General features: G+C 43.7%; 1 protein-coding gene across 1 annotated transcript in view; it reads right to left on the bottom strand.

Moving 5' to 3' along the window:
• Positions 1-13,457, bottom strand: part of CSMD3 (CUB and Sushi multiple domains 3) — a 605,915-nt gene extending 592,458 nt beyond the window's left edge. The window contains 1 exon segment of the mRNA XM_032696902.1: positions 12,583-13,457. Within this exon segment, the coding sequence (XP_032552793.1) occupies positions 12,583-12,760 (178 nt within the window). The 5' untranslated portion in view covers positions 12,761-13,457.
• Between the last annotated feature and the right edge of the window lie 3,960 nt (positions 13,458-17,417).

The following is a 17,417-nucleotide window of genomic DNA, read 5'->3' as shown; positions in this document are numbered from 1 at the left end:
ACTTCTCACTTGAGAAGTAAGAAGCTTTGAGTGGGAAGACTTACAGCCACCAAGCAGCGTGAAATAGAAACACTGTTAGAAACATAATTGAGCCATCAGTAGAAATGAGATAGAAAAAATAGTATTGTCAGGTAGGGGAAAAAAACACACTGAGATATTAAAGTAGTTAACAGGCATATTTAAAATACTGATAAAGAGATGGGAAAACAAAACAAAAAAAAAAGCTACAACTTCTAAAAAAATGCACAATTATCCAAGTGGCCCAAGAATATGAACCTTGCCCAAAGCAATCTGTAAAATGAAAGCACCAAAAAAAGTATGGCACAAAAGAGACGGTGCAAGTAACTTTGTGCACATGAAGTATGAAGGAAGCAGATGAAACAATTGACCAACTAAGTTTGGCCAGAGGATGATTACCTACAGAACACTCTGTACTGGCTTAATAACGCAAAAAAAATAAAACTTGTAAGAATGAAGAAAACATTCTTCAGAAAATACTGCAGCATTAAAGTACACTCATGTATTCAGAAGTGATGATTCAATGCTCATTGTATTGATTTCAAAATAAATGATCCATTTTCCTTACAGTTACCTCAAATTTACCCTAAATTCTATCAGGTAATTCATGTTTTCTTAATAATTACAAAAGTTCTGCTGAGCAGATTCTCTCCTTAGCTGGTATCTGAGACACACACTGATTCTTAGATTAGACATTCGTGTTAACTCAGCTGTCAATGGATTTCAAAGAGATGACGAATACAGGAAGCCCCAAAGGGAGCAATTTGGAACAGAACCTTTCACAAGTCAATACACAGCAAACTCCCCTGATTTCACTGAAATGCTCAAAGTCAATTGGAACAAGCGAGTAACAGTATCCCTACAAATCTAGGCCTGTTTTATCATACGTGATTTTTATTTCCCTTTTCTATTTAATTTTTTTTTATTAATCTACAATATGATGTAGAATCCGAGTCCTAACTAGTCTGTTATGGCCATACCATAATGATGATATTGGTGAAGGATACAGGAGTTACGTTAGATCTGTAAAATTTCCCTTACTATGTCACATGGACAGTTTTAACTGTATACACTGGAGCTTGAAAAACCAAGGAGATATATCATGCATTTCCAAAATATACCAAATATCCAAATTTTAAATATCTGAGTGTATAGTGCTTATTTATACACAAGTAAGGATGTTATTTTTCTGTTGCTATTAGGTTTGAACTTTTTTAATCACGTGTTTCGAAATTTTTTGTTTGGGGGTGAATGGGTATTATTTTGGTTATGAAAAAATAATCATGATAATCATGTAGAAAGGCACAGTATACTGAAGAATGAAAAGAAATATAACTGAAATACTACTCTTCCAATCTTGATTTGGTGCAGATCATATAAAATCCAAAGAACTCTCTGAAAAGTTAGTAAGTAATCTATGACTGTAAAGCTGGGAGGATATTTCATTTCCTAGCATATTACACTCACATGGTATTACTTTGGGCCAAAAAAAAAGGACTTTACCAAATGACATGGAAACTGAAGAGAACTTTCTATATTTTACTGCAGGCTTTATGTTTTTGGGACTTCTCCAGTCGTACTTGTGGAGTGGGAAGAGAATTTGGGAAGGGAGCCCAGAAGTGCAGAGGAGGCTGGATAAATTGGGAAAAATTACAGGAGCTAGCTGATGAGCTAGAATTTGAGTGTAGTAAAAAATATATAGATAGAACTTAGAAGAATGGTGTTTTTTCAAGGGTAGCTTAATTTAAAACTAGCCGAAAATAGTGTAGAAACTCATACAAATTTCAATGGCCTGCAACTGTAGTACTAGAGATTTAGTTATTTTGAAAGCATATCCTAGGAAAGTTGGGGAGGTAGGCATGCAGGAGTCAGCAACACCACTGAACTTGTATATTAAACACTGATTCTGTTGCACATTGCTATTTCAGATAAACAGCTTTGAAAAGCATATGTTTGCCAGGATGTTTTCAAAAATGACTGTGTCTTACATGGTTAATTGGTGCAACTTTCCACTACTGACAATGAAATATATCCAATAAAATATATCCTAACTATTGTCAGGTGAAAATTATTATCCTTTTGTGAGAAGACATTGGAGGTTCTGCTCACAACATATCCTCTATAAAAAACACAGAATGCTATTGCTTGTCTAGCGTCTAGACTATTTTTCTTTCCACTGAATGGGTTGAAAATTAGACTTTCACAAGAATGTTTAAGTAATTGGGAAGAAATTAGGCCACTGAAGAACTACAGTAACATTCAGATTCTTAAAATATATCTATAATTGCTATAAGGAGAATATGTTTGCATTTAGGATATATGAAAGTTCATGACACAAAATGTATGAAAACCTTGAAAGAAATATTCTCCCAAATGTCAGAGGTATTTTATTTTCCTGGGAAAGAGTTGACAAGACTGAAATAAAGGGTAAAGAGGTGAGATTACCAAAGTCTCTAAAGCTAATAAATATGACAATCATGTGAGGGATATTTCAAAAGAGCTTGAAGAAAGGGGCAGCTATTGAGAAGAATATGAATAAAGTGGCAGATATGCTGAATAGTAATGTGGAAACGAATAGGTAATGATGTTCTCATTTGTTTTTAAGTTGAAGGTGACACCAAGAAACTGAGGGCTGAATAGCCAGTTCTCCTCTTTCTGCTGTAAGAGGACATCTTTTAAGCCCTTCAAGTGTAAAGTGTTGACTTTTTTTTCTCTCAGTTCCAGGACCCTTTACTGAAGGGTAGAATTGAAGAGGAAATCTTTAGCAGTTTCATGTAAAATGATTTAGTAAATAAATGGGAATGCTCTAAAAGTTTAGCCATTTTGTAACAGTTTGAAGAGGGCAGGATGTTGCCTTAAGCACTGCTAAACATTCACCTGATAACATAAAAATTTTATCAAGTTACTTCAATATATTACACTGATAAAAATTCTCTAATCAGGTGACCACTTTTGCGAGCATTATATTGCTGCAAAGATTTTTGAGAAAATATCTGGCCCTTTTATTAAGAATTACAAATTATATGTATTTCTTCTCTTGTGGTCATTAAAACTAGCATGCCATGTGTGGCAATCATCTCATCCCTTGTCAGTGCTGAGTTAACACCTGGGCTTGATGATCTTAGAGGTCTTTTCCAACATAACCAGTTCTGTGATTCTACGCAACAAGCACTGCTAAAGTCAGTAGAAGTCATATGACTGAAGCACCAGTTACCACCGATGTATTCAAGGGAAATCACACAAGATGGGCCTAATCATGAATTAAACATAGTTTCCTCTTGATATAACACACAGTTACAGATGCCTGCTACCAGAAGTGCTAGAGTATCTCTTTTCCTGCATGCTCCTGGAGATGCAAGAAAAAAACATCTATTACCACAAGCTGATTGACCTGACCATGTGAGGTGGCCAAAGACCTATTCTTTTTCTCCCTCCACTTTTGTTTAACGAGGTAGGCCTTCCAAAAGCCAGGATTTGGACCCTTGTTTTATACTATATTTTAGTTCCTGTGATTTTGATTCAGCATGTTAGATGTATTTAAACTAAGACAGTGGTAAAAACAAAGAATGTGCTAGAAAATAAATACAATAAAATTAATATGGAAACTTCCCTATTTTGTGCTTTGGTTTTGGTAGCTAATTCAGCATTTTCAAATGTAACTACATATGGGAATATATGATAACCCAACACAAGTAAAACCAACTTCCATTATTAATTAAATTTGAAGCATTCTAAACTGAAATCTCTTTTATCAGCTCCTCCTAGTTCTTCTGCAGCCATTAGCAGACTTCTGCAGATTCCAGAACGTTTTACAAGAAGACAAAAAATTAATAAGGAATCTTGAAACCAGGTTATAAAATTGCTGTAATTCAGCCTATGTCCTGACATGAGTATTCTGCGGTGCTAAAGACTACAGCTGGTGTGCATCAGCACACCACCATTCCACTGAACCCAGTGGACTGATCCTCAGAGGTGCTGACGTGACCACCAATAAAATGTGGAAAGAGCATTTTCTGACTGTTTCCAAATATAGAATTTATTTTCCCTTAATCATAAGCAATTTACTTTTGTAATCTTTAAGTTTATAATGTGAGTTTTCCAAATAGCACTTCTAATGAAAATTTCTAGTGTACTATGAAATACATGGCCTCTGTTATAATTAATATTTCTGAGTCAAACAAAATATTTGTAGAGAAAACTCTAATTCAAAACTCAGTATGAAAAAAAAAGAGGCAAATCTACTCTCAAAGGTCCTATTCCGGACTCTACTTTTGCTTTCAATGGGCTCAAACAACAAGCACTTTAGAAGCTCTTTTTTTATCCTGTTTATAACTTCGATTTAACTTAGGACCAAAGCTGATATACAGAAGCAAAAATGCAACTTTTAGTATAGGCTTTTAGAAGAATAGTTTTAATTAGACTAAGCTTGGGCTCCCAAATAAAACTGCACAGCAATCAAGAAAATAACTATAGTAGACTGTGAAGTTTTCATTCAGGGTCAGATTAAACAGTGGATGAAAGGTTTGGTAATTCAATAAGTTCCATCTCAACACTCAACACTGAAACAAGAAGAATATCTGTACTTTGTATTTATGTGACTCAATTTTGCTAAGGACTCCAAACTACACTTACAGTATCCGCTTGTTGGATTGAAAACAGTTCTATAAGGAGATAATGACTGCAGAGGGCTCATTTTAACTGCCACTGAAATACAGCTAGCTCTGAGATATATGTCAGCCTTTTTAAATGATAAAACCAGTATTAAAATAAACTACAAAATAGCACAGAAATGCTCTTTTTTTCTGTATTAGAAAGGTGATTAGAGGTTTTCAACCTATAAATAGCAGTTTATAGAAACTACATCTGGTAAAAGATCCTTAAATCAGTACAAATAAATATGTCAGTTAATTCTTAATGTGCTAGGATCAGGTTTTAATTGTTGGGTTAGTTAACTGGTGGTTTTTTGTTTTCATCCAGCTTTCCTCCCTACATTTCCTCCTAGTTATCACTACTATCACTCTTCTTCTATTAATGAAATCAGTTACATATTATAGTAGAACTTCATTCTGAGACTGAGAATACACAATAAATTAAGAGGTAATGGATAACTTAGGAAGCCCATAAGTTTCAAGTTGTTAGCTGCACCTTTGTAAGTTAACAATGCAGTCTGCTGAATTTTTTCATAACATAACCAATATATAGATATAATTTCTACATGTGCATATATATATGCACGTGTGCAGATATATATACACCCAATTCCATGAGAATGAAATCAAACAACTTACATGCATAAAGATATAAAGCTAATAAGATATGTAAATATGGGAAACAGACAAAATAGAATGCAAGGTCAGAAACAGTGATTCAACATCTGTATAATCAGTAACCTCTCAGTCATTTCTGCCTCAAGCCTCCAGATTCCTTCAGTTCTATTGCAAAGATAATCTGTGTTATTTACAGGCCTCGGGAGGAGAGAATTCATCATGCCATGATGCTTCTGTGGCTAAGTTACTTACAGTTATTTTCCTTATTATATGATACAATGAAAATATGATACATGACACTAAGATGCATTTTGTGGAATCTAAGGGAAATGGGCAGTCTGTCCTTCTATGTCTGTCCGTCTGCATCCCTCTTGTTGTTCAGTGACACAGATCTGTGAGAGGACCAGCCCCGGTGGAATCCCTTGTATGCTATTTTCCAATACTTTGGAGCTCACTCCTCTTGAGTAACACTGTTCCTAAATCTATAACTTGCCCAACTAAGATTTCAGACCCGAGAAGGACATGATGACTGACACCACTTCCTTCTTGACATTTATAACAGTACTCAGCGTTTGTAATGCTGGAAGTATGAAGCCATAGTAAATCTTACACGATCTGTGAGAGTAAAGCAGTGCAACCATGAATGCAAATCTGCCCAGGAAAGGTAAACAATTAAATGTAAATATGTACAAATGTAAATGGTACGTCAGTGTGTGTATGTTATTTTACATAATCTTACTTACAGTCCAATATGATTGTCCATTCCATTTCCCAGAAGAAAAGCTGGATATTGGCAAGGAGATCTTCAACATTTCCAACTACTACTACTATACTACTACATTTTTTTTCTTGAAACAGGCAGGTGAAAACCTGTACATTACATATCATGCACCCTTCTATTTAAGTCCAAGATAATTGCCAAATAATGTCCCTTGAATTTTAGATACAGGCATGCATTTAATTGAGAAGGAAAACTTCATCTGTGAAGTTGTTTTAAAGGCACCTGTTCTAAAGCTCATAAGAGTTCTGGAATTTTGCAGTAACCTTAGCATGGAAATTATATAAACGAAATAATGAGGTAAAGTATACGGCCTTGTTAATAATTACTTTATCAGATACCTTTCTGATTTATTACTTAAATATTGCTTCTTCAAGTATCTCATGCCTTAAGAGCTGTCTTAAAATCGCAGAGGTCTAAGGAAAAACAACTTAGACCAAAATTTCTGTTCTCTGACTGCTCTTTTCCTGGGAAGTTGCTTTGGAGTAACTGCTAAGTTAGTTTCCCACAAAGGCTTTGTTCTGTCCTTTCAACCTTAACCATTATGATCAGAAATACAAGCTGAATGATTACGCATCAGCAGGAAGTTGAACCTGAGATGTCACAGTCCCATTGAATTAGAACTGAAGTTTCCTATTAGTGGAAAAGGAAAAAACCCCAAACAATTTTACAGCAGATCATAAAGCCTTTCTTACTCCTACCGTTCCAATTTATCAGATTCTGTAGAATTAACATTTTATATATAATTCTGTTTATAGATGTTTTCCTTATTTACACTGTCTCTCTCTGTCTCAGCATCATGATGGAATCACTTGGCCGTGCTTCAGAGGTGCTTATTTGTTCCCCAGGCTCTTACTGGAGCCAGCTGAAATTGTAAATGCTCAATACCTCTGAAAATCAGTGGGTCCAAGACACTTGCTTTTAAAAAGGAAGGGATACAAGGCTATGTTATTCTTCATAACATTTTCCTCTGAAAAGATGTTACAATCATGCAAATTGAGCCATCCCCACAGGATATTTCAAAACCTTTTCCAATTTCTTTGAACAAGTATGTGCTTTTCTTTCTCGTTACTAAATACATGTGCATTCAATGGTTTCAAATCTCCAGTTTTTGGAGTTGACCTTCGCAGTACATCAACAACACTGGATATAATAAAACCGATTTTATTACAAGTGTTCACATTATTCAGTGCTTTCAGCCAAATGCAGACTATAAAGAATGAAGGATATATAAGAATGCAATGGTATGGAAGAGAAGGGCATAGGAAGAGGAAGGCAAAGGGGGAGGGGAAGGGGAAGGGAGAAGGTAAGGAAAAGGGAAGGGAAATGGAAAGGGCAGCAGAATGAGAGAGAACAGGCAAATAAGTGGAGCATGGGCCAGTTCATGCCTTTTAAAATGTGTTGTTTCAAAAACAGCATCTAGCTTGGGAGACCCAAAGCTGCTGGCTGCTGAGATACAGGATGTGCTAGTCACTCTACTTGCTGTGTTTCTCAAATCTTTCACTAGACTGCTGCTACCAGTCACAGTTGAAGATAAAGGGCACTACGCTAGACAGGTAATTGATCCTGTTTGACTTGTTGCTCAAAAACACACACACACAAGCAAGTAAAAAACCGTAGGTACACTACAAGTTCCTGATATGTTTATTGCACAAGTCTTGAAAAAAGAGGGATTTAAAGGCACATCTACGGAATTCTGTAAGTCTCCTGACCTCGTGCTTGCAAATCGAGATGTTGATAACAGAGGTGAAGCTACAACCTGTCCCTTTCAGCCTGTGTGGCTGCCTGGAGCACCCCGCTGCTCGTCGAGGAGCGGGCTGGTAGCGCTCAGCGAGCGAGGGGCTATTTCTGTGTGTCAGCAAAGCAAACCAACCAACCGACACCCCTAATGCTGCCTCAGACTTGCCAACAGGAGTCACCGAGATGAAGGAAAGCCAAAAGACCGAAGACTGCATTAAGAAGGACTGCCCGGAGGTGCGGCCGCCTCGGGCGGCTGCGGAGGCCGGTGCCGGGCGCAGGTGGAGGCGCCCGGCGGAGGCTCCTGGCGGGGCGGCCGCCGCTCGGTGCCGGCTCCGCCTTGCCACTGCTGCCTCTGGCAATGAAAATGCGAAGACCGAAGGTGAGGTTCCCCTATGCGGGTCCCTAATGGCATCAGGCAGGGGAGGCAAAAGCGGTCCCTGCCGATGCTGCTGGGAGGGGTCTTGTGCCTCTTCACTGCCGCCCTGCAGAAGAGGAGGAGGAGCCGAGCGCCAATCGGGGGCAAAGCGGAGCCTTGTTTGAGCCCTGAGAAAGGCGGGGGGGAAGAGAGGTAACTTTGCCCGCAACCCTGAAGAACGGTGAGCTGCGGTGCCCGCTCAGCACAGCAAGCCCTGTGTCATCTGCGGGGGCTTATGGCAAAGAGGCACCGTAGAGGAGGTGAGCGTGTGTGGAAGAGTTGAAAAGGAAGGACGGCGTTGTCCCTTCTCCAGTCAGCGTGTCCCTGCCCCCCTGCATAGGTACATACACACAAACACATGAACAAACACACACAACACACACACACACACACACACACACAAAGATGCAGCAGCAGCATCGACCATCTGGAAATAAGGAAACCTAAACCTGCTGTTACTCCCCGACCGTTCCCACTTCGGGGACAGAGCCAGCAACTCGCTGCGCCCATCCACTGAGCAAAGCCATCCGCCAGTAACCCCATATCCATCACCAGTAACACTAAGTCCAGTCACTGGGAAGGAAGCGGTGGGGAGGGGCCGGTGGAGCATGAAGGGAGTGGGACTGAGGTAGGAATGGGGGAGAAGGGATACTGCAGAGGTGGCTGAAAGAAACGGGGCACGCTTTGTCCCTGCTAAATATTCCCACATGCCAGGTACCGATCACTGGAAATGGAAATGTTTTATTTTTTCTTCTGTCAATGAGCCATTTAAAATCTCAGTGCTTCGTGTCCCTTTCATTTTGAAAGCTGCCTGTCAAAACTGCAAGAGGGGAACGGAGGAACAACAGCAACGGCAAAGCTTCATTTTAGCCAGGCAGACAAAAGAGCCGACCTTGGTGCTGTCTGTCTTGGAGTGAAAGCTAAACAGAAGAGAGGGAGAAGTCTTGCGGTCATTTTGCCTGATTTCCTTTCTGATTTCCTTCCACTAACATATCGCAAGCATTCTTTTTTTTGGTGGAGGGAGGTGCCAAACCGAAGGGGTGCAACTATCAGTGATTCCTCTACTAAATCCCAGAAGGCAAAGCTCACTGATGCTGCCTAATTTTTTCCCCCTCACTTATGCCCTCTCCTTCCCTTTCTGTAGGGGGAGTTGACAGTGGAGGTTTCCTATCCTTAGTCCTCCAAACTTGGTTTCTATCTCCCGTGCCTCAGTGGTGCTTCTCATTTCTCCCATGGTAGGGGAGTGAGGGAGAAGGGGAAGGAGCTTTGCTAGGTGTCTCACACATCTAGAAGGAAGACCACAGGATTCATGACCCACTGTAGCTGGCCAGAAACCACTCTGCTTGGCCTTTTCTAAGGTTGGATTGTGGATTCGTTTGTTCTAATGCCTTCTGTGCCTTCTCTCAATTTCCAATGGTGCCATTTCTTTGCTTTTTTCCTCCATGGATATTCAAGGAAGATTTTATGGGAGATCATTCCAGGGCATGATGGAATATTGTGTAAGCAGGATTTTCACTGAAGAAAGTACAATTCCTTTTTACTTTAGCTCTTCATATCACCCCTTCCTCAGAGGTTCTGACAATTTCCTTCCCTTCGTCTTCTCTTACGTTCTTCTCCTTTTTCTAATCCCTTCCAAGTATTTTTGCAAGGTTTCAAAGAGGCACGAATTTATAGATAAATGTCAAGGGTTTTTTTTGTTTCTATTAATACATCCCAGGAGTGCTTAATTGATCAGATATGAGCATGGTTTCTTAAGCATCCTGAGACAGTTTGACAATTGTAACACTGGGAGAGCTGTGGATCGAGACTGGAGAAATGGTGACAGGACAATGACAAAAGTAGGAACGGCCTGAGGGACAGATATCAAGCAAAGCTGTGGAAGTGATCTCGATGACAGGAATGTCAGCAAGAGTTTGGGTGTTATAATGTGGTGCTGTAGACCAGCAGAAGTGTTTAAGCAAGAAAGGGTATGGGCTAGAGCTTGTGGAGGTGGGGTGTGGTAAAAAGGCCTTGCCAGTCAATGGTAAAGCAGATGTAGAATCTGGGGAGTCATCTTGCTCCCAAAATCAGGAAAATGGGCAGGTATTCATTCATTCTTTGCTTCTGCTTTCTGGGGGCACAAGTGTGTGCTGAGACAAAGGGAATGTGAATCGAAGTAAAATGCTTTCATTCATGGGAGTGGGGAAGAGAACTAAATATAAATGCCCAGAATAGATGCTGCGCTGCAGTGAGTCTAAGCCAGCTCTGTGGAGCTTGGCTGCCTAAAGGAACCCACATCCAGGATGTAAAATCTGACCTACTGGCTCTGCAGTTTCTGGGAGAAGCGCCCCACTCCGAGGGAAGTCTATGGAAACTGCCTTCGTCAGCACCTGGAAAGCTTAGGCCCTGACAATGGGGAGGAAGAGAAAGGGACAGTTTTGCTAAGCCCGTTTTTTTCCTCTTTTTCTTGGGCTCTTTCTGGTGCTTCATCCCAGCTTTTGCCCTCAGTGCCCAGCTTTTTTCCTTCCCCCACCCCCAAGGGCAAGCGAGGCGGCTCTCAACAGGTGCTGGGGAAGCCGCTCCGCTCCCGCGGCCGCGCCAGCCCGTCCCTCGGTCGGATGCTGCCGCCCCGCGACTCTCGCTCACAAAGCAGCCGCCTCGGAGCGGCGCCGGAGCCCCCGCTCGCCCCCGCACCGCGCCCGCGGGGCGCCGCGGAACGCACGGCGCGCTGGGCCGGCCGCCAGCCCCGGGGCTGACGAACCCTGGCACCCGGCACCGAGAACGCGCTAATAGCAAGGGGCCGAACCAGGGAAAAGAAATGCCCCCAAAGCCCCCGGTCTGCGCTCATAGCAAAGCATCTCCAGACCGGGGCAGAGCGCTGGGAGCGGCTCCCTTCAATAGATGCAAACAGAGAGAATGTGCCTGTAATTAAAATGTACATAAATGTCGCAGGTAAGCCCCCTTCCTCTTGGATACCCCGCGTCAGGATAACGTGGGATGAGGTAAAAAGCCTTCGACAGCCCCCTCCCCGTGAAACGCGAAATGTCTTTTCCACGCGATGCAAACTGGGGGACAAGCAGCTGCAAAGCTCTACAATAAACTGTTTCATCCAAGCCAGAGCCAGCTCGGAAGGCACGCCTTTGAATGCCACCCCCCTCAAAACATCTTCTTCCCACTCGTGCAGGCAACCTCTGTAGGCGATAACCAAGTCTAAAAACTCGGAGAGGATCGATAACGTCTACTAAATATTCTGGGAGTGTATGAGTGTGGCAGGGAGGAGGGGGATAAAAGGGTGATTAATCGGATATTAATCACTGGCCACAAACAAGGGGAGATTATTTCGGGTAGGCAGCCGACTGTTCGGAGTTGCAGAATAGATCCTTTTACTGAAGGCACGCGTGATGGGATCGGTACTCCACTGTTTAGCGATGCCTGTGTAATTCTGCAGGTGCACATTATTCAAGCCACATATTTCTTCTTTTCTCTGTATGTAGCATTTCCCTTAACTGTCTGCAAGCACAGACTTAGAGGAGATATTTATGCCGCTAACTAGACATTTCCTTTTTACTCTCCTTTCATGAACGCAGAAGCAAGAAGAAACCAAAATAGCCCTTGCCCCGGAAAAAAAAAAAAAATGAAAAAAAAAAAGAAAAAGAGAGAGAGACAAAAAGCCCAAGCCAGAACCCCCCACATACATCAGGGAAAAGGGACCAAAAGAGGAGAGAAAAAAGGTGTCGATCTTTGCACCCAGCGACACACCATGCCTTCAAGGCTGAACTGCCACCGCACCTTTCCGACAGCCTGGGAGCCCTGCATGCGTACAGACAGCCGAGCGTGAAGCGCATTTCGGGCTGTGAGACGGCTACGCATACGCTGGGCTCCCCCGTAACTTTCCCCACGCAACGGGTTAAACTAATAAGTGCATCGATACAGGCATTCCCGCAAAGAGCCCGCTGCTCGACCGAAAATCAGAATTGTAGGTAATCCCCCCTCCACCCCGCACGATCATCATCGTCACCTTAAAAAGTCATCCCGTGGGATTTGTTTGAATATGCACTAGTTAGAGGCTATATGAACCAACTCACGTCTCCGTTTGAGCATACTGCAAGAATATTTATTGAGCCTCAGCTCAGTCACTGCATTGAACACCAACCCTGGCAAGCAAATACATTTTCTATCTCCGAGGAGAGCTCTGAATCAACTCCTTCTTTCCTCCCCGCTTTAGCGATCGTTTATATATTTCCATTGCAAAGTACCCAGGATAAAAATATAAAATAGGAGATAAATATATTTTGAAATATCCCTTGGTGTAAGGCGAGAGCTTGCAACGCCCTGACCGAAAGCAAATGGACCCCTAAAAATATACCCCTCAAATACTACCCTACCTTTCACACACGAAACCATCAATAAAAAGACGAGGTTCCAAAATGTAAATCCACTTTTAATCTCCATTTTCTTCAGCAGGATGAAGTCCAGCCGGCCACATTTAGTACATCCCCTTTCCCAAAAGTCTGCTAATTTCGATTCCTTTGCACGAATTTCCCCTCTGCAGATCCCTTTCATATTATTCTTGAAAGCTCTTAATTCCTATTCCTCGGCCAGGCGCAGCGGAGTTGTTGCTGTTGATGGTGCGCGGTCACAGCTCGGAGTGAATGGTGTTTCTGGGATACCACAGCAACCTTGACGAGGACTCAACCATCTCTCCAACGGGGGCACAAAGTCTCAGCTACTCTCGATCGTGTCTTTTCCTTCCCCCACCCCCCCACTACCCCAACTCCCTGCACAGCCGAAACCCACCACAATCCTGGCTCCTTACAGCATCCACCGGGAGCCACGGGAGAGCACCTCAACGCTCAGACGCCCTCATCAATAAACTCCAAACAGTATTTGCAGTCGAGACTCTCCCCCCACCCCCTCGTTCCCTCAAGAGGATCAGTTGTGCCTGGGAGAGCGGCTCGGGAGATAACAGAGTGGCGGGTGTCCCCCCCGCCCCCGCCCGGAGGAGCCTGGGGCGGCCGGGCTCGCCCATCCCGATCGCTGCTGCCTCGTTATTAACCACGCACATGCGGTGCCCGGGGCTGTCACCGCCGCACAGCCCCGACCGTCCGGCCCGCCCGCGCCCTCGGGCACACACCCGGGGGGGCGCGGGCTGATGGCTCTGCGCGGGAACGTTAATTACAAGGCCGAGCGCCGCGGGCGCGGTGGGGGAGCCGGGCACAGCCCCGCTACCCGTGCTCGCAGCCGAGGGGGCTGTTTGCCGCGGCGGGCGGGGTAAGGGGGTCCGGCACTGGGGCTCCGCGGGCGGGGCGGCGGCTCCCGGCGGGCCGGGCCGGGCCGGGCCGGGCCGGGCGGGGAGCGGGGGCGGTGCGGCCGCGGCTCCACCAGAAGAGCGATGGCGCCACCTACCGGCCGCGCCGCGCGCGCGCCGCTCCGCGGGGGCGGGGGCGCCGTTCGGGGGGGGCCCGGCGGGGAGCGCTGAGGGGACCCGGATCGGCTCCCGCGCCGGGGCTCCCCTGCCCTGCCCTGCCCTGCCCTGCGCTGCCCTGCACTGCTCTACCCGCCCAAACACCGCGCCAGGGCCGCGGGCGGCGGCTTCCTGCGCTGAGGAGGGGGCGGGCAGGCACCGGCTGCGGTGCGGGGGCGTGCGGGGGTGCGCACGTGGGCGGTAGTGCGGGGGTGTTGTCCCGCGTGTGCGGGGGCGGTGCTGGTGCGTTTGTGTGCCTGAGGGGATGTGCGCCGTGCCGGGCCTCGTGGTGCGGGTGCATCCGCCAGGGCATCGCCTGTCGGTGCATGCGGGGGAGGTTTCCTGGGGGCGGCAGTGTGTGTTTGGGTGCGCGTGTGCCTGTGAGGGTTTTGTGCTGGCACGTGTGTCTGTGTGAGCATACGTGTGTGTGTGCGTGCTCGCGTGTGCTGCCGTGCTGAGCGTGGGTGCACGTGTGCACACGTGTGGTGTGCCTCTGTGTGTGTGCCTCTGTGTGTGTGCATGGGGTTGTGTGATGCTGTGCGTATGAGGGCAGGTGTGTGCACACACGTGTTTCGTGTGTGTGTGTGAGAGACTGTGCATGGATCCTTTCCAGTGCATCTGCATATATGTGTATTTTGTGTGTGTATATATGTGTTCTTACATGTGTCTGTGCCTCTGTGACATGCTTTTGTCTTGAATGTGTGTGTGCAGGGCGGTCGTTCACACAGGCGTTCATGGAGGTTTCTGTGTGCATGTATTTGCATGGATGTGCATATGATCCATGCGTGCACATGTGCCCGTGTGCTAACTCATAAGTATAGTCTGAAGAGCTCATGGACGCAAGTGTGTGAGCTGGGAAATTTTGGCAGCCAGTCACAAAGCATGGATCTTTCCAGACATGTCCACACAGAGGTTTGCATTTCCCTATGTTGAACAGTTTGTGTGTGTGGGAATTGTATGTGCGTGAAGTGCAGTTGTGGAAAGATGTGTCCTGGTTGAAAACTGTTTTTAGTTGTGGTGTGGATGTGATGTGAGGTTTTCTATGTAGGTGTAGGCACATGTATGAATTTGTACGAACCCGTACTTTTATGGCTTATATATACGTGCAGTAGTATCACAACAGCATAAGTAATAATATTGAGGAAATGTGAAAAAGTAACGATTCATCCTTTACTCCCAAAGCACAGTGCAAAAGAGGAAGTTTGTATAACCGTAAGTCTGCTCCCATGTGGGTATCAGAGTGAGCAGTGTGTGCCCTCCTTCCACCTGTACTTAGAACCATACTCTCTTTTAGTGAGGCCAACAGCAATTCACAGTGTGGCTCTGCATACGGCTGGCTGAACTCGCCTCTGTAACTGTAAGACTGCATGTAGCTGGTGTGAGAAAAGAATAACTGCAAGTGCTGACACTAACCAGCCCCATCGGATCCATACAGGTTTGTTTACTGGGGAGAAGCAGAGGTATATATTTCACAGCCTTGTGTACTGTCTACAGCCTTCTCTTGCAGACACATAATTCTTGGAGTGTGACTGTTGTAATTGAAACTTGGCGGGCCCGTTCCCTTTGCAGCGGTACAAGAATGTGTTCACACAAGTGATGTGAACCTTGTGCTGGTGTTAAAGGCAGTGCCATGTTAGGATCAGCTTTCTGGCAAAATTTCAGTGGTTCCTGGTTTAGGTAAAGTGGAATGGGTGAAAATCACTCTGTTCTAAACCTGCCTACTCTATTCATTGATTTTGGTATCTGTCTCATTACTGTATACATGTATTTACATTTATGCATGTATGAGTGCATGTAACTGGAATCTCTTTTTCAAGAGAAATTCAAAACTGGAGACCTGTGCTTTCAGAACATCATAGATGACCTCTAGTATTCATCTTGTTTTGTATGTGACTGGAATAAAATTCTGCCTCTATTCCCTCGAGAACACTTTCCAGTTCTGAAATTCAAAATCCCCTTTGGGTAAATACAGTTGTAGAGGATAAGAAATAGATATTGAAGACATACTTATTATTTCTAATTCATGTGTTGTACTGTTCAGTACTTCAATACCTGACTTATTTAGAGGGCTTATTTCAATGGCATTAGAAGTCATGTCTGTTTGACATCGAGCAAGATTTATGCTGTGTGTTATCTGTATTATTTCTGAAAATGAAATTTTGGCTCATCAGTTAGATGTTAAACGTGAATGAAGAAATGCTTACAGTTAAAAATGGGATGCCCAAGGATTTTTCGTGTTGAAATTCCTGCTAATTTTCAAAGACCGTTAGGTTTCCAAGTAATTTAGATGCATTTTAAAAATAGCACTTCAGCTACTAAAGCAAATGTTAGACACATTTTAGTAGTATTAATGCTAGGGACTTATTTGAATTCCTTTATAGAACACTCCCCACCCCAACCCTCCACTACTGTAATGTTGCATTTTTCTTGTGATTGATTTGTTGGTAAATAATAGCATCCCATAACCTTCTGAGTGATTCTGGGTTCAAGCTGTAGATTATGCTGTGTGCTTCATATTGTCTCCTCTTTCTGCTCCCTCTTACTTTTCCTTTCTGCTTTCCTTCTCTCTCTTCCCTCCTCCTCTCCTTCCTCCCCTCCACTTCTTTCATTCCTCCCCTTCTCTTCTTTCTCTCTTTCCTTCTTGTTCTCCCTTATGCTGTTTTTCTTCCTCTCTTTGTGTTTTACTTTCTCTCCCTCATTCTTTTTATTTCTCACCCTCCTTTTTTTCCACTTTGTCCTCTATCCTTTGTCTCTTTCCCCTCTTTTGGCATGGTCAAGCTTATTGATCATTTGGGTATCAGTCAAGGATGAAAGTGACTTGGCAAGGACCATTAAGTCAATCACTATGATTAAATACTCCCAAGAATTTTAAAATGTGCTGAAATCAGAACTAGGCAGATACTTAACTATCTGACCTGTCAGGCACAGGAACATCAGCACTGCTAGTGGAAGATGTGTATCGCAGACCTGACAGTGATGGTGCTCCTTCATGCTATTATTGTTGGATGCTTCATAAGCTGTGATGCCTTGGTTATACTATGTGTAAACAGGCACTCTTGCCTCAGAATCCCCAAGAAATAAACACAACAAAATAGTGCTCTGGAATAATGTGTTACTATTGGTATTTGCATTTCCCCCCTTCACAGTTCCCTGTTCACTTTGTGGAGGCAGATCAAATTTAAGTTTGATAATTACATTACAAATTCCTCCTACATTTTCAGGTGCATTTGTTATTCTTCATTCACTGTCATATACTTTTGTGTAAGGTAGCTGTATTTTGTTAAATAGCTCCTCCATTTAGCTCCCAGGTAACTTTGCACTCTAGTTGTAGATAGACTGATTGCTTTGCTTAAAGAAATGCACTGGGGTCTTCTGTGCAAATAATACTGTGAATAATATGGTACACAATGCTTGCAAGCACAGACAGCTTCTGTGGGCATGTGTAGGCATGTGTAAAGCATATAGGCAGTGATATTTAAAAATGAGTATTTGACTTAGGATAGAAACCTCGTTCACTCATATCACATAATTCTTTCGAATGTCCTGAGCTAATGCAGAATGCAGAATATTCGGAATTTCCATAACTTAGTCCATCTGGTTATAAACCCCAGTATGAGTATTAGTCCTGACTCTGACTGCTTGTCTATCAGTCAGAACATTCTTCTCTTATGTTGAAAACAGTTGGATAGTGTTACAGATATACTGCAAACTTCCATTTCCTCATGCTTTTCAACAGGTGTTGGAGCCCCTCAAGGG

The sequence above is a fragment of the Chiroxiphia lanceolata genome, chromosome 1 (assembly GCF_009829145.1).
Source record: "Chiroxiphia lanceolata isolate bChiLan1 chromosome 1, bChiLan1.pri, whole genome shotgun sequence".
Taxonomy (NCBI): Eukaryota; Metazoa; Chordata; class Aves; order Passeriformes; family Pipridae; genus Chiroxiphia; species Chiroxiphia lanceolata.
The sequence above is the reverse complement of the archived record's forward strand: the minus strand, read 5'-3'. Positions and strand labels throughout refer to the sequence as shown.